Here is a 24,097-nt window from a genome sequence, read left to right on the forward strand (position 1 = left end):
GAATATTCTAGCGCTATCCATGCTACGTAATCGAATCGCTGTCCGCTGTGTTCATTCAATCAGTTCTTTCTGACATACCACTGCTAGAAAAATAAGTCATCCAGCCCGCACGGTGGCGCTAACGATTTGTTTGGCTTTAGGCATACAACCCCACGAGAAGGAATGCTAAGGTAGCTATAATTCATTCTGTAATGATTTCAAAAATATGTTTTCGGATACATAACACGATAAAACAGATCAGCTGGGTTGCTTTTGTAATAAAACATAGTTAGATTAAAAACTGCCTTTTGCTAAATTACTGAAACGTTAGCGTAGCGTCATGTGTTCGCCAAGTAAACATGCGTTGAAGGGTCGGTAGTGCAACAGCTACAATAATATGAAAAGGTGAGGCAACCAGCATTCTACGTTTATCATTCGGTGGGTAAAATGATAGAATTAGCTACGTAGTTCACGTTTCATCTGTGTCTAGCAGCATTATTGCAAAAGTTTAGTTAATTTATACACATTTTAGTAACACCTGAGTGAAATATCAAAGTGCAAGCAAGTGATAATAGAGGCTCACAAAACCACAGAGAAGGCTGTAAGACACTCAGCAGTAGGAAAGTACACATTTAATCGTGTATAGAGGCTCTGTGGTGCCTAGATAAAGCTGCATTACGTCTCAGTTTGCCTCCGTCACGCTGTCTTATCACGATTGATCAGTGTCATGTCAATTAAGTTTTGAATCAATGTCTTCCAGCTCGAGTGAGAAGTCCACATGAGGTGATGCTGCATGTGTTACGCTGTCCTCTGAAGAGGACTCGTATCTCTTTACAATGGATGAGTCTACGTGGCTTCTGCTCCACCAAGCCTCACATACTTCAGGGCGAGGACTCCACACAAACCCGCCTGAACCCCCTTAACATCCAGATGCTGTCAAAAGGTCTTCACGAACAGATCTTTCGAGGGCTGGAGCCAGAATACAGAGAGGAGGCTGTACAGCGCAGCATAAGGCACTTACAGAAACACCAGCTGTGGGGAAAGGACACCTCACTGTTGCCCGATGTCGACCTGAAACTCCCCAAAATGTATGGCAATGACATTGACGAGCACTTCTGTCACTTGGCCCAGACACAGAGCCTTCCCTACCTTGAGGCTGCCACCAAGCTGAAACTGGCAGATCTACCACCCATGCCTCAGGAATGGAGCTGGGAGGTCGGCTGGACACGCTATGGGCCCACTGGGGAGAGTCAGAAAGTAGATTTTCCAGATGAGTCAGCTCTCGTGTTTGATGTGGAGGTGTGCACAACAGAGGGACAGTGTCCCACTCTGGCTGTTGCTGTTTCTCCAACCAACTGGTAAGAAATGAGCAAAAATGGGACAGGGTTGTATAGAACAATCCATTCATTTGCTTTATTCTTATGTTGTTGTAGTTGTTTCATACTTAAAACATTGTGTCTTCCATTCAACAATTGCTAACAATAAAAAGTTTTAAAGATAACTGGTACGTGCCTCAGTGATCTCTGTGTCCTATTTTTCTAGGTACTCATGGTGCAGTAAGCGTCTGATTGAAGAGCGATACTCCTGGTCAAACCACCTGACCCTTGCTGATCTCATTCCGCTAGAGACACCTTTCAACTCTGCTCGCCCTCCAGGGGGTAAATGGAAGGAGAGACTGATTGTGGGCCACAATGTCAGCTTTGACCGGGCTCACATTAAGGAGCAGTACCTATTAAAGGTTTACATCCTATTCCTCACATGTCGTTTTTACTCCTCACTTTATAAAATCCTTTGGTCACTTCTTTTTGTATGAATCACTATAATGCCCAGTAGCTTTTGTATGTTTGTATTCGCTTCCATAAGGGTTCAAAGGTGCGCTTCATGGACACCATGAGCCTTCACATGGCCATTTCAGGGCTAACCGGCTTCCAGCGCACACTGTGGATGGCCAGTAAGTTGGGTAAAAAGAGGGGTCTTCAGGAGGTCAAGGAACACATTAAGAAAGCTGGGAAGAAACACGAGGGCCCAATGGTTTGTCCTTTTCTACTACAGTTCACCTACGTAATATTTTGAGGCTATCATTTGGTATTTGGAAGGCTCTTGGCATAAGTGTGACATGATGTTGTGTGCACAGATCGGCTCCTGGGACTGGGTGAATATTAGCAGCATTAACAACCTGGCTGATGTCCATGCTCTGTATGTGGGAGGGCCGCCACTGCAGAAAGAAGCCAGAGAGACCTTTGTGAAGGGGAGCATGACGGATGTCAGAAACAATTTCCAGGTCAGATATGTGGCAAAATGTGTGTCTGATTAATGTGAACCATTTGTTAGATCTTGCATTTGGCCTGAATGGACACTTAGGCAAAATAAATGTGATTTTGCTGACACCTACAGGAGTTAATGCAATACTGCGCCCTTGACGTTAAGGCCACACATGAGGTCTTCACAGAGCAGCTGCCCCTCTTCATGGAGAGGTCAGCAAATCCCAACCCAAAGCTATTTTATAGTCATCTTTATCTTCTGTGTACAAATGTACACAACACAGCATTGTATAATTGTGTTGTCTCTGCTGTGTTTTTATAAGGTGCCCTCATCCAGTGACGCTTGCAGGGATGCTGGAGATGGGTGTGAGCTACCTTCCTGTCAATCAAAACTGGGGGCGATACCTGGAAGATTCTCAAGATGTTTATGAAGAGCTTCAGAGAGAGATGAAGAAGTCTCTAATGATTCTAGCGGATGATGCATGTCAGCTTCTGGAGAATGACAGGTGAGACCAGCACTGATTTATGTCAAGCTTTGAAGGTTCTTTTAAAAGCATTTACACTGCATAAGGTTTGTGTGTTTATACTAAGATACAAAGAAGACCCCTGGCTTTGGGATCTTGATTGGGACGTGCAGGAGTTCAAGCAGAAGAAAGTTGCAGCCAGCAAGAAGAAAGGCTCCAAAAAAGCAGATGACAAACAAATCGCCACTCCTCTTCCAGACTGGGAGGAAGGTCTGAGCTCAGACACTAATTCAGAATATTTGTGTAATTGGTATGATATATCTACTAGGGGTGCAACGATACACAAAATTCACGGTTCGGTTCGGTTCGATACTTTGGTGTCACGGTTCGATATTTTTTCGATACAAAAAAAATGTTCATGCCTTTTTAATTTGTCATTTATTAAAATTATAAATATATATTTTAACTCAAAAGTACAGTTTTTAAATTTAATGTTGCTGAAACAAAAGTAATTAAAAAAATAAATATATCTCAGGGCTCTCAAAATTTCAAAATCCCTGGTAGCCCTTCGGGCAGGGACTCTTCAGTTTTTGGTAGCCCAAAATAAATGTAAGTAGCCCGAATAAAAAAGAGAGCAATTTTTTGATTGATGTTTTGTTTCCTTTACAATATTATACTTTAATGTATAATATTGTAAAGGAAACAAAACATCAATCAAAAAATTGTTGAAAAACAAATTACAACATTGTATAAAAATTACAATCATCAACTCAAATACTTGGTTCTAATTGAACAGAAATTTCTATGAACTTGTAAGAACTGTGTAGGACATGAATCAGTCTGTGTCAGATCCTGAATTTGAAATTTCCGCTGAAGTCACGGGTAAGAAACAAGTGGAACCAAGATCTAGGCCATTTGCTTTTTGAAGTTTGCAAAGACTGCTAAATTTTGCCAGTGGTAGTTCACTCTTTGCAACATAGTACGCTGTTCTAAACAGATTTTTCAGGTTTGTTTTTAGTATGTTATTTGCAATTGGTGTTTGTTCTGGGAAAGATATTGCAGACTGAGCAATAATGCATTTCTTGCATTTCTCATGGCTTCTAATGGGGGCCTTTCTTAAAATGACTGGTCCCAGTAACAAAGGCGCTTGTCGACTCAGAAATCGAGAGAAAACCAACAACACACCCGGCAGAACATTATGTTATTTACACGGGTGCACATAAGTGGTCCGCATGTGCGCATTCGCTGTCAAAATAAAAGACGCGCACCAGATAAGAAGTTGCAAGACGCGTTTGCGTCCATATAAAAAGCACTGTTTTTGTCCGCTAGAGTGGGATTTTCACGGCACATTCTGCACCACATCTCTGTGCGTTCATCATTTGTTTGAAGCCAGCTCACCTCCTGCAACCACTTTTCCGAGAATACGCGCTTCTTTTGTGGTTCGGACTCCTTCTGACATTTCTTTGGAGGTGGAGGAACACCAAAGTAATTGCTTAAAGGAGCTTCTTCGACATCTTTAAGAGTTTTAAACAAATGTCTGTCCTCCTCCAGAAAATCTTATGTATGCAAACACGCGTTGCAACTTCATATCTTGTGCGCGTTTTTGGGGGTTTTTTTGACAGCGAATGCGCACCTGCGGACCACTTATGTGCAGCCCCGGTTATATAGCTCGTCATATTGCAGCCACAGAAATTCTTTTGTCCATGAAACCATAAAGCTGCACTTTCTTTTTGCCTTATAGTCTGATTTGTCATAACTTTTCAGTTTTGTGGTAAGCTTTTCTTTGGCTGTCACTTCTTCACCCTGACCTCTCTTATTTGGCTCAGCAGAACTAAAATATATATCCTGCTGCTTTTACACACACACGCATAACGGTCAGCGATTCTCTGCACGATCAACCTCTCACATGTTTAAGCTTGCTGCGGGAGATTTCACTTGTCATGTTTGCATAGTAAGCTAACGATTGATAAGACGATGTCAGAGGAATTGGTGCGCAAATTATCATCACTCACCAATCAGTGCTGTCGCTCTCTATACACAGTTCGCGCGATTGCAAAGTGAAAGCAAAAAACAAGCGCAAATTCAAATGCGATTTCAATATGTCACATATTGACAGTGGCTCACCGATGCCAATGACATAATTACCCAGCTACATTTCCGAAAGAATGCAAAAGCATTGACATATATTTCTCCCTCCTACAATAGCCCGACGGGCAGGGCAGAGATAGATTTTGGTAGTACGACTGAAAAAAATCGCTAGCCCCGGGACATCGGGCTAGCGATTTTGCAAGCCCTGTATCTGATTGAGGAATCACTCATCTTTGGAAAAGAGAGTTTATTACAGAGAAATGGCTCTTTCCAAAATAAAAGCTATACTATACGCTTCTTCTGGGCTATATTCTCGGCAGCATATTGTAGCGGGTCAGGGCTGTTCGGGGTTCTGTTTGCACAGTTATGTTTTGTTTATGTTGCCATAGTGACGGGTGACGCGCTCTCGCTGCGACGGTGTGTCCTTCCGGGGTCAGAGGGCGCCCTGTGTGTTGTTGTTGTTGTTGTTGTTGTTGCTGTGCGGTTGCGCGCTGAGCAGTTAGCTAGCGGCAGTGTTCTTCTGCAGATGTCAATAAACGGCTGTGCTCCCTGGCTAGCTCACGGGAAGCAAGACCAAACGACACATCCGTCTCCTCGTTGTCTGAGCTCGCCACATTGGTGTCAGAAGTGGGATGATGGTGGCACCCCATGTTCTGACCCGAGTGACTTTTCCCCCGCCGGTCGTGACCGGCCGGTGCGCCAAAAGAAGGCACCTGGACATTTGTAAAGTGAAAGCAAAAAACAAGCGCAAATTCAAACGCGATTTCAATATGTCACATATTGACAGTGGCTCACCGATGCCAATGACATAATTACCCAGCTACATTTCCGAAAGAATGAAAAAGCATTGACATATATTTTTCCTTCCTACAATAGCCCGACGGGCAGGGCAGAGATAGATTTTGGTAGTACGACTGGAAAAATCGCTAGCCCCGGGACGTCGGGCTAGCGATTTTGCAAGCCCTGTGTTACAGGCATGGCCCTTTAAGGATGAAGCCTGATGGGAAATGTATTCGGGATGTGTGTAGCGGGACTGCCTGGTGTGTGTGTAAAGAGAGAGAGCGGAGCAGGGGAAAAGTAACGGTTAGCTACAGAAGAGACGAAAAGAAAATAAATAAAAGGAATATAATAACTCCCTCGACAGCCAGAGTTGTGTCGGCGATGCTCGCTGTGAGTAAACTGTTTCAGCCCACTGTACGCGGTGTTCGTGCCTTAGAGAAGAAATAAAGTTCGGTGAAGCAGTTTCCTACGCCTCCTTCGATCTTTTTGCTAGCGGAGTTGACCTGTATAGTAAGCTGTTGCCGGCTACGAGTCAGTTACGGAACCTTCAAGTAACTGCCAGAGGTTTCCTTATTAAGGTTCGGGCCAGCGGATCTGGCGCGGTAACACCTGTATCTGATTGAGGAATCACTCATCTTTGGAAAAGAGAGTTTATTACAGAGAAATGGCTCTTTCCAAAATAAAAGCTATACTATACGCTTCTTCTGGGCTATATTCTCAGCAGCATATTGTAGCGGGTCAGGGCTGTTCAGGGTTCTGTTTGTACAGTTATGTTTTGTTTATGTTGCCATAGTCACAGGTGACGCGCTCTCGCTGCGACGGTGTGTCCTTCCGGGGTCAGAGGGCGCCCTGTGTGTTGTTGTTGTTGTGCGGTTGCCGCGCTGAGCAGTTAGCTAGCGGCAGTGTTCTTCTGCAGATGTCAATAAACGGCTGTGCTCCCTGGCTAGCTCACGGGAAGCAAGACCAAACGACACATCCGTCTCCTCGTTGTCTGAGCTCGCCACATTGGTGTCAGAAGTGGGATGATGGTGGCACCCCATGTTCTGACCCGAGTGACTTTTCCCCCGCCGGTCGTGACCGGCCGGTGCGCCAAAAGAAGGCACCTGGACATTTGCAGGACTTTGTGTGGGGCAATGGGGTCGTCGGGGACGACTGACCCCTTAGGTGGGGGCTGTGTAGCGGGTCAGGGCTGTTCGGGGTTCTGTTTGTACAGTTATGTTTTGTTTATGTTGCCATAGTGACGGGTGACGCCTTTTCGCTGCGACGGTGTGTCCTTCCGGGGTCAGAGGGCGCCCTGTGTGTTGTTGTTGTTGCTGTGCGGTTGCTGCGCTGAGCAGTTAGCTAGCGGCAGTGTTCTTCTGCAGATGTCAATAAACGGCTGTGCTCCCTGGCTAGCTCACGGGAAGCAAGACCAAACGATACCTCCGTCTCCTCCTTGTCTGAGCTCGCCACAATATTAAACATATCAGGTCCCCATAAGGAGAATCATGTGCTAACGGCGGTCTAAATGACTCGGGTAAAGTTTGTAGCATGCATGCTTGTTGTTTTTTGTGCTTCCACTTGTCTTTGCACTAGGATGATGTCGGCGTAAATGTGCAGTCATATTCGTTGTGTTCCCACTAGTGCTGTCAGCGTTAATCTCATTGAAATGACGTTAACGCCACAACGCGAGCTACCCCTGTGTGGGGCTAGACGGCCAACACGTTAACGAGCTAACTGCGCTAACACACTAGTTCCCACCCATGTAATTGAGCATTGCGTGGCACATCCAACATACTGTTTTACTTTAGTCCATGACGCGCTTACCTTCAGGGTCATACGTCACATGAAAACCAAAATAATTCCAAACGCTTGCCCTGCGCTCTTCCTTCTGACGATGCTGTCTGTGTTGAACGCTCAGTGGATCTGCACTCGACAGTGCAGCCTAGGTGGAGTAGTCGAACGCAGATTCACTGAGCGCTCAACACAGACAGCATCGTCAGAAGGAAAGTTGATAAAATAAATTACAAATTTTGTATTGTTCATATATATGCATACCGAACCGAAAGCACTGTATCGAACGGTTCAATATCGATACGAGTATCGTTGCACCCCTAATATCTACAGTGCACACAGACTATTAATAAAGTAACAGATAATTCAGTTGTGTTATATTAGACCCAGGTCCACCATCTGAAGAAGAGATGGAAGGCCCTCGCCCCAGCCGGCTAGCTGTTGAGAACCTAAAAGAAACAGTGAATCGACTTCCAAAGAGAAGGCAGCATCTACCTGCACATCCAGGGTAAGATCGCTCTCACACACACCACGGAGCCATTTCCAGTTCTGTTTCCCACTGATGGTGTAAGTCAGTTCTTTTTCCTCATTTTCTTCTTTAGGTGGTATCGTAAGCTGTGTGAGAAGATGTCTGACGACAGCTGGTCACCTGGAGCCAGTCTGATCAGCCTGCAAATGCGACTGACACCTAAACTGATGGGTTTGACTTGGGATGGTTTCCCCTTGCATTACACAGAGAAACACGGGTGGGGGTATCTGGTACCTGGACGCAGGGATAACCTTGATTCCCAGGAGGAAAACGCCGGGCCCGTGTGTCCCCACAGGTGAATCACATACTGCTCTCAAAGTAAAAACATGGCAGGGTGCTTTCACATCATGACCTGATCTTAGCAGGACGATCATTGATGGCTGGAGATTTTTAACAGTGTATTAAAGTTTTGTTGTTTTTCACAGAGCTATTGAAAGTGTGTACAAAGAGTACTGTGAGCAGCATAGCAAGGAGCGACCGGACTATCTGGACTCAATCCCTTCAGATGACCTCATGTTAACAGACAGCACGGTGTGGACAAAGGTACATAATATACCATCATGTTTGGAGAATTTTGCATAGAATATTGCAACATGCTTCAAACAGATACCACATGCACTACAGACTGTTGGAATTTGCAAAAATCTTTCATCAAATTTAGACCTTTTCTTCAGTATCAACAGTAATACATGTGATTGCGGTTGGAGTTGATTCATCGGGGCTACGTGCTCTGAACGGATAACACATCTACCTTAATAATGTTTTTTTCTTATTGTCATGTATAGGTGGAGGAATTAAGTTCCCTGGAAAGCCAGATGGAGGAAAACGCCCTCAGAATGAGAAAAAGTGCAGAGAAGAACAAAAACAGGGTGAGTGCACAGGCTTGTAAGTTTAAATTACACCTATCGTGTCAGGTTTAGTGTTTCACTATGATTTGTTTATAACATACTTTGTATTCTTTACCAACAATAGTCTACAGATCCACATTATATGAAAGAGGGGAGTCATTGCCATTATCACCATGGAAACGGCCCCTACAATGATGTCGATATACCAGGTTGCTGGTTTTTCAAATTACCTCATAAGGTGAATTTATATTATTAATATATATCATAGGCACAGTGTTGTTCCACCAAGCTATTTTTACCTTGTGACCAATTATTTGTGTTTAAAGGATGGCAATCACAACAATGTCGGCAGTCCGTTCTCCAAGGACTTCCTGTCCAAGATGGAGGATGGCACTCTGAGAGCAGGAAGAGGTGGCACCAATGCAACACGAGCTCTGGAAATCAACAAAATGATGTCTTTCTGGAGGAATGCCCATAAACGTATAAGGTACTCCCATCAGAGTTAATCAAAGTAATTCAATAACAAATAAACTTTAGTAATGCTAAAAGGTCTTCTCGTAGTTCTCAGATGGTGCTGTGGCTCAGAAAAGTAGAGCTTCCCCGTTCTGTCAGCAGGTTTGTCTAATATTTTTTAAAAAAGAAAAGATTGATTGATTAGAGATAAAGTAATGAGGGTAATGAATGTAACATTTCCCCAAAGACACAAAGATTTTGATGAGGAGGGCCAGTATGGTGCCATATTACCTCAGGTCGTTACTGCTGGAACGGTAACACGTAGAGCTGTGGAGCCGACGTGGTTGACTGCCAGTAATGCACGGGTAAGAAGCAGAGCCGACACGCTAATCTGGATAAGTCTGAAAATACTGACCAGACACTAGAGCAATTCTGTATGGGCTTTATTCTGTGTCAACAGCGGGATCGGGTAGGCAGTGAGCTAAAGGCCATGGTGCAGGTACCACCTGGATATCACCTGATAGGAGCAGATGTAGATTCACAAGAGTTGTGGATTGCCGCAGTGCTTGGAGAGGCTCACTTTGCAGGCATGCACGGTATGACAGGTTTGGTTCTAAAGAAATCTACAGAAGGAGACTTTGTTATGTGTCTTCCTTTAATGATAATGCTGCATATGTCTCTCTGTGGTTTAGGTTGTACAGCATTTGGCTGGATGACCCTCCAGGGAAAAAAGAGTGAAGGCACTGACCTGCACAGCCGTACCGCTGATACTGTGGGCATCAGCCGAGAGCACGCAAAGGTGTTTAACTATGGACGCATATATGGTGCAGGGCAGCCCTTTGCTGAGAGGTTGCTCATGCAGTTCAACCACCGCCTCAGTCAGACAGAAGCTGCCAGTAAGGCCAGACAGATGTATGCCCTAACAAAAGGTATACGCAGGTAAGTTCAACGTAGGGGTGGGTTTTGATCATCAGTTTTCCGATTAAACTCGATTCTAGCTTGAATAACGCGATAACGATTCATTAAAATCCTGAATTGATTCTTAAATATAAATTTATTTTGTCCGAAACGCCAGAATCTCAGGTTAAACCTCACAAAATTTTGACAACCACCAAACAGCTAAAAACGCAAATGAGAGCAGGTACACGGATTCAGCATGAAGACCTAAACACAAAGTGCGGAACCGCCGACGGATAAGAATCAGTGAGATTTTGGCTTTCTCACCCGACTGCACGTACACGCCGTCATGCCGACAGCTCACAGATTCTGATGCGTCGGTGGGTCCGTGCATTGTGTTTACGTGGGTTTTTTTTGCGGTAGATTCTGGAGCTGTAGGCTTTGTCTCTCTCCAACCAAATTTGACTGAACCAGCAGCAAAAGAAGATCCAAACTACGCTTCACATTTCGCTTCACATAAACATCGTCATGTATTCCCTCTTACTTTTGCTGTTTTGCTTCCGCCACGGTAAAATGACACTTCGTGCACAGCTCTCTCTCTCTCAGTGCACTTCAAGAACAGTTTCTTATCTAAAAATCTGTTTTCTGCATTATTCGCTTGCTTATTACGCACAAGTCTACCGTTATGTACAGCGCTGTCGGCCGCTGTTTTTTGTTTTTTTTAATTTAAATTTGACTTCCGACAAGAAAGCCTCATTTCTGCTGTTCAATATTGAAGACATTTAAACTTTTTAAAATTTTGCAAAGTTGCAAAACACTTAACTGTGTCTCTAATTAAACCTGCGTAACTTTGCTCTGCTTCACTTCAGCAGCATCAGGTAATGTTTATATGTTGATTAATGGTTTTCTTCTGTTTTTGTTCTACTGCACAATGTTTAAGGTGGTAATCTGCTATAAAAAGACAGGTGTTTGTATTTGTCAGATATCATTTGTCAGAGGACGGCGAGTGGCTGGTGAATGAACTGGGTATAGATGTGGAGCGGGAGGAAGATGGAAGCGTCTCCCTCCAAGAATTGCGGAGGATCACTAGAGTGGCTTCACAATCGTGAGAACGCAAAATACAAACATTCACAAGTGCCTGGCTTGCAATAACCCATTTACTGTCCCTGAATATCCTCCTCTCAGGTGCTCTCCTCTTTAATTTTGCTTTTTTTGTGCTCCTGACACCATCTCAGTTCTCGACGGAAAAGATGGGATATTGTTGGGAAGCGTCTGTGGGCTGGAGGTACTGAGTCGGACATGTTCAATAAGCTGGAGAGTATAGCCCATTCAAAGAACCCGGCCACTCCTGTTCTAGGCTGCAGGATCAGCAGAGCACTGGAGCCCAATGCGGTTAAAGATGAGGTGATTGACTAAAGCTGGCAACAGGAGTATAATATATATATATATGATTTAATCTGAGTATTTAAAGGGATATGCATGTTTTGCCAATACAACAAACGACCAATGCATTACTCAAGAGGTCAGTCAGAGTGCTCTAAATGGCAAAATAAACTCTTCATTAATGTCTCCTTTCAGTTTATCACCAGCAGAGTGAACTGGGTGGTTCAGAGCTCTGCAGTGGACTACCTCCATCTGATGTTGGTGGTCATGAAGTGGCTCATTGAGGAGTATAACATTGATGGCCGCTTCTGCATCAGCATCCATGATGAGGTGCGGTACCTGGTCCGCAGTGAAGACTGTTACCGAGCAGCTCTGGCACTTCAAATCACAAACCTCCTTACAAGGTGTGCTCTTAGCTGACCGTATATTCTCACTGACAAACTGTGTGCTCTATAATGGATGGTTACTGTGTTTCTCTTCCTGCAGGAGTATGTTTGCTCATGCTTTAGGCATGCAGGACCTTCCCCAGTCTGTAGCCTTCTTCAGTGCAGTTGACATTGATCAGTGTTTGAGGAAGGAGGTCAACATGGACTGTGTGACTCCCTCTAACCCCACAGGTGTGGAACGAAAGTATGGTCTACCGCCTGGTGAGTTCTGCACACCATCACCAGCCTTCTTCCAACATTAAGAGTAGTATATTTATTATACAAATGTTTCTTATACAAAGTGCACAGGAAAGACAGGACAGCTTGTCTCATTACAAAATCTAAATGTAACAAATTCAGACGCAAGAACATGCAATTTAGCTCTAGCACTTAAAGCTACAAAAATGCTCGTGTACAGACCAATTTGTTTTAAAACAACACCTTACAAAAGTTGGACTAAACATCTCTTTAAAATACAATAATGTATATGGAAAGTAATTAAATCCACCTCTTAGCATGACCACACAGTATTCAGTTAGTCTTCAAGAATTTTAAGAAAATCAACAGCACAGCTTGTTTATCACGAGAATTCCTGAAAGGAAGTAAATCAAATAAGTTTCAAATTTCTAAATAAGCCAAATTAGAAATGACTATTTTAATGTAATCAAGACAAAGACAGATATAAACTGTGGTTGGAAATGCAAGAAGGCTTTTTGATAAAGTGAACTTGAGGAACACAATCAGAATACTAAATAATGTGTGCAAACTTTCCACAGGTGAGGCCTTGGACATCTACCAAATCATCGACATCACTAAAGGCTCTCTAAACAAAGGGAGATAGCTCTTTGTGGACCAGACAGCTTTTATTCCAAACATACAACTGCCAGGACTCCATTCACCCGCTGCTGCAGTCTGGACATGTGTGTGTAGCAGTGGTGCCCAGTATGACCTCACTGTTTCCTCTTCTTCTGTTTGGGTTCTTGTGTCTCGGTGGTGTCCTGTGACTCTGTGGTCTGAGAGCAATGGAAGAACAAAGACAAACAAACAAAGAGATCGTGTTGAAGGGAAAAATGATCTACTTTTAGCTCAGAGCATTCAAAGCATCAAGCTACATGCACATTTCAACCGTGGGAACAGTGTGGATATGGAGTCAGTTTTATGGACTCGTATAATAAAGTAAAAGTGGAGAGAAGAGGCTGTTGTGTATGTTGAACAGTATTGAAGCTCCTGTGGAGCTGAGCTAGCGCTTACCACCTGACTGTCATCCTGTTCCTGCAGGGCTGCATCCAGAGTAGCGGCATTGATGCGGAAATCTCTCGAAGTGCTCAGCTTCATATACTGCATCAAGTTTACCTGGAAAAACATGCAGCTAGATTTTACAGTGTCCAGAGGCCTGCAGAGTTTTAAAAAAATGTATATATTTTTTCAATATTTACACAAACCTTTGATTTCTTTGAGAGTGTGATGAGATACTTCTCATACTGCTCAATGCTGAAGATCAGGTTGGGGATAGCTTTAGTCTCACGCAAAAGTTTTGCCTTCCAAGAGGAAAAACATAACAGACTTGTTTATATTTCTTTGTATGCATATATTTCATTATTCTAAAAACAAAATTTGTATTGTTCAGTCCTCATTCATTAAATTTACAAGAGGCCTTACAGAAGCACCGGTGTTCACGTCATTCCTTCTCTTTTTCTTTTTGTCATCTGCACCTCCACCACTGATGTCTCCACTCTAAGAGGAATAAAAAGCATCTTGTGTCATTTCTGTAACAACAAAACATTAATGCAACGGAGCTGGACAAACTGAACCATGCTAATACCTGAGCATATGTGATAAAAGAATAGCACTGTGGTGTTAGGTGGGAGCCAGATAGTTTGACCTGCAAATATGAAAGAGTTAGTATGACGTTAGATCTATACAGGAAAATTTGAGCTAGGTGACAGTAGCTTGGACTCACCAGCTTCTCAAAGCGAGCTGGCAGCGACCCGTGCTGGCTGGCACACACCTGGATATACTAAAGTAAAATGAAGATAATGTAATGTTACACTCTGCAAGCTGCCCTGACATTTTCACTCAGAACATCAAGTTGACAAATACACACATATTTGACCAGCGTGGTGAGGATGGTATACGTGCGGGTCAGTTCTCTTAACAGTGTAACGGTGCAGGTGCCCAGCAGCAAGGCCGTCTGGACCAGCTCACTTAGCGCTGTTAAGAGAGTCCCAAGCTGCAGCGTCACTGCTTTCTCAACTGGGTCCTGCCGACCTGCAGTCTGTGTGGCTTCACCTACACATTTATGAAACACAGCATCACTTGCATTTTAGCCCCACTTGCTGACAAATGCATCTCTTCCTCCTCAGCATTAATCAAAGTGAGCATCAGTGTGAAAGGCTTCTTACCACAGCCCAATTTGTCAGAAGCTGTCTGACTTTTCTTCCTGGCAATAAGCCAGTCCACTTCATCAAGCACTCTGTCAACCTGAGACAGGACCAGCAGCTGGGACAAGACATTAACATGAAGAAGAAGGTGAGCAGGATAAGCAAAGGCATAACTCTCACAGCCAGTCAGTCAGAAAACCAACACTTACTGCTGCTGTTGAAGCAGTTTTCATGTTGACAATGGCAAAATTGGACTGCTTTTCCACCTCCACATCCTGAGACAGGAAAACAAAAGAAATCAGTTCACAAATGCACTTTAATGTGGGTGTATGAAGGTTACAGTCATCAGTGTACTGTGGGAAAGAAACTTGGATTTAAAATAGTCTTGTTTAACTTGTTTGATCATTAAATTCTTTCATATGAACTTGAGTGACATTTCATTCTTAATCCATAATGTCTGAAATGATGTTGGCCCAGCTTTGCAGCTATAACAGCTTCACCTCATCTGAGAAGGCTTTCAGAAGGTTTGGGAGTATGTTTATAAGAATTTTGAGCATTCTTCCAGAAGTGGATTTGTGAGGTCAGACACTGATGTTGAACAAGAAGGCCTGCTCGCCATCTCTGCTCCAATTCATTCAAAAGATGTTCTCTTGGGTTTAGGTCAGGACTCTGAAGGCCAGTCAGATTCTCACCAAACTGGCTCATCCATGCCTTTATGGACAGGTATGGAGTCATGCTGGAACAGAAAGGGGCCAGCCCCAAACTTTTCCCAAAAAGTTCGGAGGATGAAACTGTCTAAAATGTCTTGGCATGCACCATACCACCGCCAAACCCAGACTTGTCTGATGGATTGCCAGACGGAGAAGCCTGATTTGTCACTCCAGTGAACACGTCACCACTGCTCTAGATTCCAGTGGTGACGTGCTTTACACCACTACATATGATGCTTTGCATTGCACTTGGTGATGTAAGGCTTGGATGCAGCTGTTTGGTCACTGAAACCCATTCCATGAAGCTCTCTACAAATCTTCCAGAGCTTATCTGAAGTTTGGAGGTCCGTAGTGATCAATGTTGAGAAAGTTGCCGACCTCTGCGCACTATGTGCCTCATTATCCGCTGACGCTGCTCTATGATTTTACGTGGCCAACTACTTCCCAATCCCAGTCATTTTTTGATAAAACACCAGTAACAGTTCACAATTGAATATATGCTGGCAAGGAGATTTCACAGCTGGACTTGTTGCACGGGTGGCTCCTGAGAGCAACCCTTTCTCTCACAAATGTTTGTAGAAGCAGTCTGCATGTCTAGGTGCTGGATTTCATACAGCTGTGGGCGTGGAAGTGATTGGAACACCTGAATTCAATGATCTGGATGAGTGAATGAATACTTTTGGCAATATAGTCTGTCGATCAACTCTAGCTGTGTGTGCAGTTTTATATAATTAAATGAGTTGCAGTAATAACAGTATCAGTATAGTTTAATGCCAAATTGTGCTCTGAACACTGCAAAGAAAAATTGTTCGTACCTGATCAATATCTCCCAGTACGCTGTGGATGTCTTGGCAGAGCTCCAGCAGTAGGCCTACAGGACTCTTATAAAGAACATGAAGGTTGAAGAGGAGAGAGAGCAGCCCCTTACAGAAGGCAGAATCCTCTAAAGGGAGAGAAAACCCCCACACACATACACACACATCAGGAAATGGCACCTAATATGCACCTAATATAGACACAGAGGTTAAGTAAACTATAACTTACCAAAACTGGTCTCTTTGCAGATTTTCACAGTCCACGTGATCATCTGAACAAACTGTTAATTAGATAATAGTGAATTAGAACAGGAGTATGTTAATTTGTTCGGTGGAGTGCATTTAAAAATAAATTTACCTGCTGGGAGGAGGGCTTTAGCTGGCGCGAGAGTACGCTTAGGATGCTGATCAGAAGCTGAGCCTCTTTGCTGTTAAAGTCTTCCTCACCGCCACTTAACTGTGTGAACAGTGCCCTCTGTTGACGGGCAAAGAAAACTGGATTTTAGCAAACATGTCATACTTAATAAACACAGTTTTCTTGTATTATTTAGTGTTAAATCAGAAGCACCTGAAACTGTCGGATGTAAAAGTAGTTAATCTCTACAACATCGCCTTCGTCATCTTGCTCTGTGCCATTTTCTGCATCATTTCAAAGAAACACATAATGATTAATTCCTGTATATTTTTTGTTGCTACAAAATGTACTGCTTTTTCACTGCTTGTCCAACCCATGGTAGAGAGCAGCTGGGCCATCTTGTTTGGGTAGCGTTGTTGGCAGGTTGTGAAGATCCTGAGCAAACCCTCCAGACACAGCTGAGACAAACTGGAGCGCTTCTCCTTCTTTCCCCCCTCCTCAACCACGCTGGGGATGTTCGTGTAACGCCACATCAGGACACTATAAAGAGACATAGACAGAGATCGTTTATTCTCATTTTTGGTCCTATAAGTATTATAATAAACAAATCGTGTGCTGTCATTTAGCCCAAGAGATTTCTACCTGGTCATGTCACAGAGGAAGCGGAAAGTCTTGTCTGCGTTCTGTCCATCTGGGCCGTCTGTGTGTCCCGTTTCATCCAGCTGCTGGATCTTCTGCACAACCACGCTCAGTATATAACGCACAAACTCTCCATTTGAACGAAGTACTGAGAGAGCCTCCTCTCTGCTCTGAGTGTTATCCCTGCAAAAGAAGATTTGATCTGATTTACCATTTCTAATTCTTATCCATGGAATTTGACTTTCCAAGTTTGCATAGTATTTCTAATTAGCATTTTAATGAATAGATTTAAACAATCAGAGTGCCTACAATTAGCTGCAAACTATAAATAACTGATTTTATTAAATTCCACAGATCTAGTAGTAGTCCATGTAAGCAACGCTAAAGAAACCATTTACCTGAAGAGCACAGTGATTGATGTTGATATGATGCCCATTGAGAATAAACTGCGGGGGGTCTTGTGTGAGGGCACCCGACCCTTTCCAGACTTCTCCTTCAGGATCTCAGACAGCTTGTGGTAACGGCTGAACAGCTCGATGATCTCCTCAAAGCACCTTTTACTGCAAGAAACGGGGGAAGATACAATGGTAAATTATAAAAAGAAATCCTCGCTGCATAATATGGCATATGTTTTGTATGATGCATAATTAAATTAGGATGATTAACTTTGTTAAACTTTTATTTTGGTAAAGATCCAAGTATTTTTGTGTTACTTCAATGAAATCAGCTATAGGGGGAGTGCTGGCTCTGTGTATCAGTCAGTAAACGTAGTGACCTGAACAGTTGCTGTGGGTTTATAAATTCAACTGTGTAACACAACAACACTTTCTCAAAATGCACAATTCAAAAACAGGTGCTTGTTACCTGTAGTTGGCTTTGATAAAGTTGTACTCCATGAGGACCTCATACACTCCCATCACCAGCACAGCATAGATATTATTCTTCACTCCAACACTGGATCCCATTGAAAACTCAGCCGACTTGTCCTGATCAGTATACACACATTATAAGACTTAGCAATATTGGAACAGACCAAGGTTCAGAGCCAACGTAAAAGCAAGGAAGAGCAGAATAATCTGAAATCTGCTAAGGACAAAGAAGCTGCTTGCTCTTGATCTCAAGACATACCAGTTCAAAGTCTTCTAGTTCGCACTTGATCATGCGTCTTGTCATACTCTCTAGAATAGCATGTAGGTCCGACCGGTATCCTTCCTCCTCTTCCTCATCACCATCACTGTCATCGCCATTGGGGTTGGCTGACTGGCGTGTGTTTTGCAGCCACATCAAGCAATGTACAGTACAGCTCAGCAGATGGGCCTGAAACATAACACTATTTATAGCTCGCATATCAGTCGAAATAAAACAACTTGCAAATATGGTACAGTGCACACAAGTGTACCAGAGGCTCCTGGAGGTAGACTTGGTCTCCGTGAGCAGTGATGCATGGTTCCAGTTTCACTGGGGGCAGGAGGTCTTGTTCAGGCTCGTAGTACCGCTTCAGCTAAGGACAAGCAAGCTTCTGATACATCATCAAGTCCATTATAACTAAGACAGCATGCAGTTAACTCATACATATACATACCTGTGACAAAAGGGTCTGCATGATGGAGCTTGCAAGTTGCGAGTTACGACGAAGAACATCAAAAAAACCCTTAAAAACCACAAGAATTTTCTTTTTCAGTATGAAAGTAACATTTTTACAGCTAAACCATATCTATACACATAAATAACGAAAGAGTAGAGGTTAACTCAGATTCGTTTTTTCCTTTAGGGATCACCACAGCAGATCATCTGTCTCCATCTTAGCATCCACCTCTTTCACACCGTCCCCCTTCATGTCCTCCTTCACTACATCTATGAACCTTCTCTGTAGTATTTCTCTTTTCTTATGCCTGCCAGCTTCATATTCAACACCCTTTGTAAAATGTATCCACTAACTATCCCAGGTTCACGTCTCTAGCCCTTTCTTCACACTGATAAACATAATAAGACATGACATTAAAAAAATGCTTCTGACCTCATAGAGCATGAGGCGCACATCAGCCTGCTGGCTGAGGCAGCGACGCAGACTGCTGAGGATCTCCAAGCAGAATGCTTCATTGGCAGCTGAGTTGTATCGCGAGTGAACATCCACTTGGATCTATGAATTGTAACAGAAAGACAAACCAAAAAATTAGACGGTTCCACACCTGCAGAGTGTTTCTAGCACACTTTCTAGAATCAAGTATGTAAAGTATACAGAGTTTTACTGCAACTGTACCTGACTGGAGGAGATTGCCTGGCTACACTGACTCGAGGCCAAGCTGCCCAACACTTTGAAGTTCTTCAGAAGCAACAAGAAGCCTGTAACTGCAGACTTCCGACCATCCAGTTGGCTAGTAGAGTCAAGTAAGGGGGTTGGTTAGTATAAGCCACCCTTCTTTAATTGCACTTTAAAGCTGTGTTAAGAATAAAGTAACACAAACCTGGAAAACATGGCCTTGCGAAGAACTAAAATTAAAGCATCTTTTAAGGACATGCTGACCTTGAGCAGGGGCTGAAGATTAAACAGAAACCAACGATTACACAATAGAAACCTCTAGAGCATTTATGTGTATCTGTTGGCCTGTTTAGGTACCTGGACAGCTTTGAGTAGACCTTGAACGGTGGCCAAAGGCAGGTATGACAAGTGGTCAAACGTCTCTGTCACCTTAGAGGATGACTCCAGAAGGATCATTGGGGCAGAGACCACAATATCAGAGAAAAGGTCTGAAGAAGAAAAAAAAACATTAAAACACAAGAATAAAAAAAAACCAAACAAAACAAAAACTGTCAAAACATAGTCTATAAAGTCAAAAAATGCTGCTGTGCATCTATAACTTAACCCTGCTGTCTAGAGGTTGTGTTACCTAAGAAATGACTGACAGGTGAGGCTGTCTTTGTGACTAGTCGATTTAAGACCTGCTCCAATATCTCTCCCCTGATAGGCTCATGCATCTGTTAAAGACATAAAATACACAATATTTGCATGACATTGAAAATCCTTTATTTACAATACTTCATAGCATAAAATTTTAACAAAAAATGTTACCTTAAAGCCCTGGAGTAGCACCTGTCCTCCTAGCTTACACGCTTGTTGAGTTGGTGTTCGGGCTACAGCTAGAGAGCCTTCTGTGGTCTTGCCAAATGGTCCAGGTTTGGGTCCAAATGCATCCATCAGGAAGAAGCCCAGCTGCACTAGCCCTTGGGTAACATGATCCCATCCGAACACACTATACGGATGGAAACGTAGACCTCATGTGAGAGGTTAAAATACAAATACTGTTTGTGTTGTACCATGTCATTTATTTTTGTTGAGGGTGTAGCGCGGTGTGGTCTGCGGTGCCGCTGCAGGGGAGGCGGATAAACTTGAGGGGCATCCGCAATCACACCTCGTCGGCATAAAGAGTCTGTACTGGGTCCTGTCAGTTGTTGTTGTTGGTATGTGTTGGGCTGTGAGCTGCGGAGCTGCAGCTGACTGTGTGTGTGTGTGTGTGTACAGCAACCGCGAGAAAAGTGGTGAATAAAGTATGCTGAACAGCATGTACATGTCACCGTGTGCTTGCTACAGTGCCTTTATCCGGGGAGCCTGAACAGCCCGGCCCTCCTCCACTCCCATGCCGTCGGGGAATGCTGGTGGGGGTCGCGGCGGTGTCAGCCAGGACCAGATCCAAGATTCTCAATCACCTGCACCCCACGCTCGATCCGGTCCTGGAGTTCTTCCTGTTGGCGGCGTGACACTGCCGCCTGCTCTCGCTGTGTGGCTGTCAGCTCTGGTCCTGGGTCTGCCGTGGCCCCCCTCCTGGGTTTTGGCAGGCTGTGAGCTCTGCAGCTCACAGCCTGACACATACCAACAACAACTGACAGCACCCAGAACAAACTCTTTATGCTGGAGAGAGGTGATTGCAGATGCCGCTCAGGTGCGTCCCCCTCCCCTGCATCGGCACCACAGACCACGAGCTGCCACAGAGGGGCATTACCTTATTTTGAAAGAAATCATGGAGAAAGAAACACATCAAGTTTTTCTGTTGAAGGTATCAAATAGAATACATAAATCAACATTTTGCTCTTCTTACCTGTTCTGGACTGTATCCAGTATCATCTGAGCCACACTGCAGTGCCCGGGTAGGAGGTCCTGTAGTAACTTTGACCCCTGTTGTAGCTGCTCGTCCTTGAAGCTCTTGATGATGGCCCCTTTCAAAAGTTCAAATACCTTCCAAAAAAATCATCATCATCAAAAATGAAATGATTAACACAAATGAATAGGAAAGATAACATGAATTAAGACTCTACTGAGTACAGGAAGTAGTGTGTAGTGTAGATTTCTAACCTGCTCTTCATAACGCTGGATACGTGCCACTGAGAGCAACAGGGCAACACTGAAAGGACACAAGTCTGCATACGATGTCTGCCAAAATGAAAATCAATATCTATGACACAGACTATCCGTACAAATATAACAAACAATTCTCAAACTATTAAAGCAACAAACAGATGAGCGATATTATACATAACCTTAAAGCCTTTAAGAAATTCCCTTGCAAGCTCATGGTCTAGTCTTATAGCAAAGACTATGTGGAGGATAGCAGTGCCCTCTACATGCCTTAGCTGGTCCTGTGGAATAGACTGAACCTCTAGATCCAGGCTGCTGAGAAGCGGATGTACAAGTTAAAAAAAACAAACAAACAAAAAAACAGACAGTCAGTAAATGGAAAGTTTACAGAAAGATGTATTGTGACTATAGTAAATCCCACTTGCAGTATATGAAACACTCACTCTCCATGTTTCTGCTCCTCTTCTTGGCGAGCGTCCTGCTCCTTAAAATAACCTACGATTCCGTCCAGGACTTGTTTCTTACAACCCTAACAGACAAAGAACAAGACCGGCATTTAGATGACTAACACAAACAGAAACATAATGTGTTGTTGAAGACACACTGTCACACACCTTTGCAGACAAAAGCAGCAGCTGGTAAACCAGCGGCGGGATCTCCTGCAGATCTAGTTTGTTGAACATCCTCAATACTTTCTCCACCACAAACTGCAACTCCTCTGATGACAAAGGCACATCCCTAAAATGAGGCAGACACAGTAAAACATTTTAAAAGGAACTAAAAAAATGTAAAATACACCAATATTGAAATAAATTCTATTATGATGGAAACAGAAATATGTTAAAGCATGCAATGAACTTAAAATAACAAAGTCCTACCTAAACATGGTTGTCAAGTGGATGACACACTGTGGATCCCATCTGCATGAAAAAGACCATGTAATGTAAATAAAAATATTTTTCAGTCATCTGCAAATCATTTCATCTCTACATCACAAACTGGTAATTGGACTAAAACAGAACATAAGACGTTGGCACTGAGGTACTTCATCATAATCCCTTTCATTACATGACCATGTAATTTCTAATAAATTAGGCATGAAGGCATCTAAATAATAAAATACTGCCAAAATACTACAATATATATTAGCATATCACTATATATATCAAATGCGACATGTCCTCACCTGCTCGAGCAGAGGCTGTTAATCAGCTGCTTCTTATACTCCTCACCACTGAGTTCCCCTAAAGTTATAATAAAAAATTGTGTTTTAGACCTCATAGATTGTGACATATGTGATATTAGGTTAGACAACAATGTTGATCACAAAGTACCTTTGCCATAAGACAAGGCTTCACATGCTGCAAGTGCAGTAAGAACTGTAGGAAACAGTTCCAGAGATTTCCCACTGCTCATTTTCCCCACTTTGATGGCATCAACAAAAAGAGACCCCAGTGTTGCAAGAGATGGCCCGGATAGTGTATGAGTCTGTGTATTAGATTAAAACAATCATTCTCATTCATATGAAAAAAAGAAAGTGTCACAATATATTTCTACTTATCTAATTCAAGTAGTTATAAATGATAGCATTGCAAGTCAGATCAGGACAAAAAAAACCTGTTACAAGCACAAAAATCAAGTAGACCCAAAAGCATAGTTCCAAAACACACTTATTTGATTTAATCAACCAGTTACATGAAATCAACATATTTGGATATAGCGTACATCAAATCTATAATAACTTCTGTATAACATAAATACCTCCAGCATAAGCAACCCAATGATATCTGCTGCCACCTCAGTCTGAAGATCCCCAGACTCACACAGAGGGATGCAGTGCTGATACAGGAGAAGTCTACGATTTGCCCCAGCAGTGGAGCTGGGTGGAGAACCTAAACAACAAGCACAAACTATACATTTATTACATACCTTATCATCAAGCAGAAGTTATGCATATATGTTAAATGATTCTGACATGGTGTATGAGTGAATTATATTACCTTAGCTATCTTGCGATGTTTCACTTACAAGAATGAATGTGTACAAACCTTTAAATATGCCTTTTATTATGGTCCCAACCTTCTTGCCCTTCAGTGCACTATTGGTAATCGTGTTGGTGAGCTAAACATTGTGTGATAGATAGTAAGAGTATTTTATAGGTAAAACAGACATGACTTTGGAATTCCAAATGTGTCGCCCTTAGTTTGTAAAATAACTTACCTGGTCATCGGTCAGGGTTGAAAGGTATTTCTGTAGTTCGGGGATATTTTCTTCATCTGACAGTGAGACAATTTTATCCATTTCTGCTTTCATTGTCCACCCACAGATTGACACAAGTGGCTAGCAACTGTAGAATAAGCTAGAAATCTATCTCGTAAATCTCAGTAAGTTTATGAACGTTATTATTTTTATTTTACTTCTACTTATCGATTATCTAGTTGCATTTAATCCTGGGCATCCTGTTTAAATTAGTTGAAGGTAAATTACTCCGTAATATTATAACTTTATCGCTGTTGTGTTTCTAAAAAGTTTCAAGCGAACTTCCCGCCAGACGACACTTCCTGTTTTGCTTTGTGGTTGCCATGTTCAACTCAGACTCCCTCAATCACGTTATAATCCAGGTCACATTCCCCTGTACGGCAAAATGCGTATAATGTAAAAAAAAATAGTTTTCCAGTAACTTGGAATAATATGCTAGCATAACACAATTTCCATATAGTTTCATATCTGAACGGAAGGAGTAGTTTGATCAAACTTACATTTGGCGGAAAACAGTCATCACTTCAGCCGTGGCAACCACGTTTGCAACCACGAGGTTTATAAATGGGTTACTTGTCGGTAAATATTTGGACATACGCTTACTGTTTATGCATTCCAGTTAAATATCATGTGTCGTTGTTTTGGTTAATGTCTTACACGTAATGTTTGGTTTCTGGAAATAAATCTCGCTAGGATCTTTTAACTTC

General features: G+C 42.9%; 2 protein-coding genes across 5 annotated transcripts; one reads left to right on the top strand and one right to left on the bottom strand.

Annotated features, from left to right (window-relative positions):
* Positions 1 to 124: 124 nt before the first annotated feature.
* polg (polymerase (DNA directed), gamma) lies at positions 125 to 12,796 on the top strand. Of its 3 annotated transcripts, none has more exons than XM_085411859.1 (23): positions 125 to 170; positions 740 to 1,337; positions 1,522 to 1,717; positions 1,813 to 2,010; positions 2,114 to 2,260; positions 2,374 to 2,453; positions 2,564 to 2,746; positions 2,832 to 2,974; positions 7,730 to 7,853; positions 7,948 to 8,169; positions 8,300 to 8,417; positions 8,660 to 8,743; positions 8,847 to 8,960; positions 9,049 to 9,209; positions 9,284 to 9,337; positions 9,423 to 9,540; positions 9,636 to 9,771; positions 9,868 to 10,114; positions 11,055 to 11,177; positions 11,308 to 11,476; positions 11,651 to 11,859; positions 11,942 to 12,102; positions 12,657 to 12,796. In XM_085411859.1, the coding sequence occupies exons 2-23, from the start codon at positions 766 to 768 to the stop codon at positions 12,719 to 12,721; spliced, it is 3,624 nt and encodes a 1,207-aa protein (XP_085267985.1). In that variant the 5' UTR covers positions 125 to 170; positions 740 to 765; the 3' UTR covers positions 12,722 to 12,796. The 3 variants fall into 3 exon arrangements, with proteins under 3 accessions (XP_085267985.1, XP_085267987.1, XP_085267986.1); XM_085411861.1 differs by having other exon boundaries at positions 1,843 to 2,010; XM_085411860.1 differs by lacking the exon at positions 125 to 170 and adding an exon at positions 230 to 384.
* Positions 12,757 to 23,689, bottom strand: fanci (FA complementation group I). Of its 2 annotated transcripts, none has more exons than XM_085411858.1 (37): positions 23,352 to 23,689; positions 23,180 to 23,252; positions 22,893 to 23,023; positions 22,466 to 22,619; positions 22,318 to 22,375; positions 22,010 to 22,051; positions 21,746 to 21,869; positions 21,575 to 21,660; positions 21,314 to 21,443; positions 21,129 to 21,206; positions 20,875 to 21,011; positions 19,851 to 20,031; positions 19,669 to 19,756; positions 19,398 to 19,528; positions 19,246 to 19,316; positions 19,041 to 19,155; positions 18,798 to 18,920; positions 18,363 to 18,431; positions 18,180 to 18,281; positions 17,909 to 18,097; positions 17,645 to 17,766; positions 17,179 to 17,340; positions 16,784 to 16,963; positions 16,515 to 16,681; positions 16,355 to 16,425; positions 16,145 to 16,261; positions 16,016 to 16,067; positions 15,787 to 15,914; positions 14,471 to 14,536; positions 14,283 to 14,379; positions 13,985 to 14,169; positions 13,841 to 13,897; positions 13,703 to 13,762; positions 13,540 to 13,614; positions 13,323 to 13,418; positions 13,132 to 13,233; positions 12,757 to 12,893 (listed from the first exon to the last, which is right to left on the bottom strand). In XM_085411858.1, exons 1-37 carry the CDS (start codon positions 23,442 to 23,444, stop codon positions 12,831 to 12,833), a joined length of 3,975 nt encoding a protein of 1,324 aa, XP_085267984.1. In that variant the 5' UTR covers positions 23,445 to 23,689; the 3' UTR covers positions 12,757 to 12,830. The 2 variants fall into 2 exon arrangements, with proteins under 2 accessions (XP_085267984.1, XP_085267983.1); XM_085411857.1 differs by having other exon boundaries at positions 21,314 to 21,446.
* Between the last annotated feature and the right edge of the window lie 408 nt (positions 23,690 to 24,097).

Source organism: Rhamphochromis longiceps, linkage group LG7 (genome assembly GCF_057381845.1).
Source record: "Rhamphochromis longiceps isolate RC_006_pf linkage group LG7, R_longiceps_female_GT1.1, whole genome shotgun sequence".
Lineage (NCBI taxonomy): Eukaryota > Metazoa > Chordata > Actinopteri > Cichliformes > Cichlidae > Rhamphochromis > Rhamphochromis longiceps.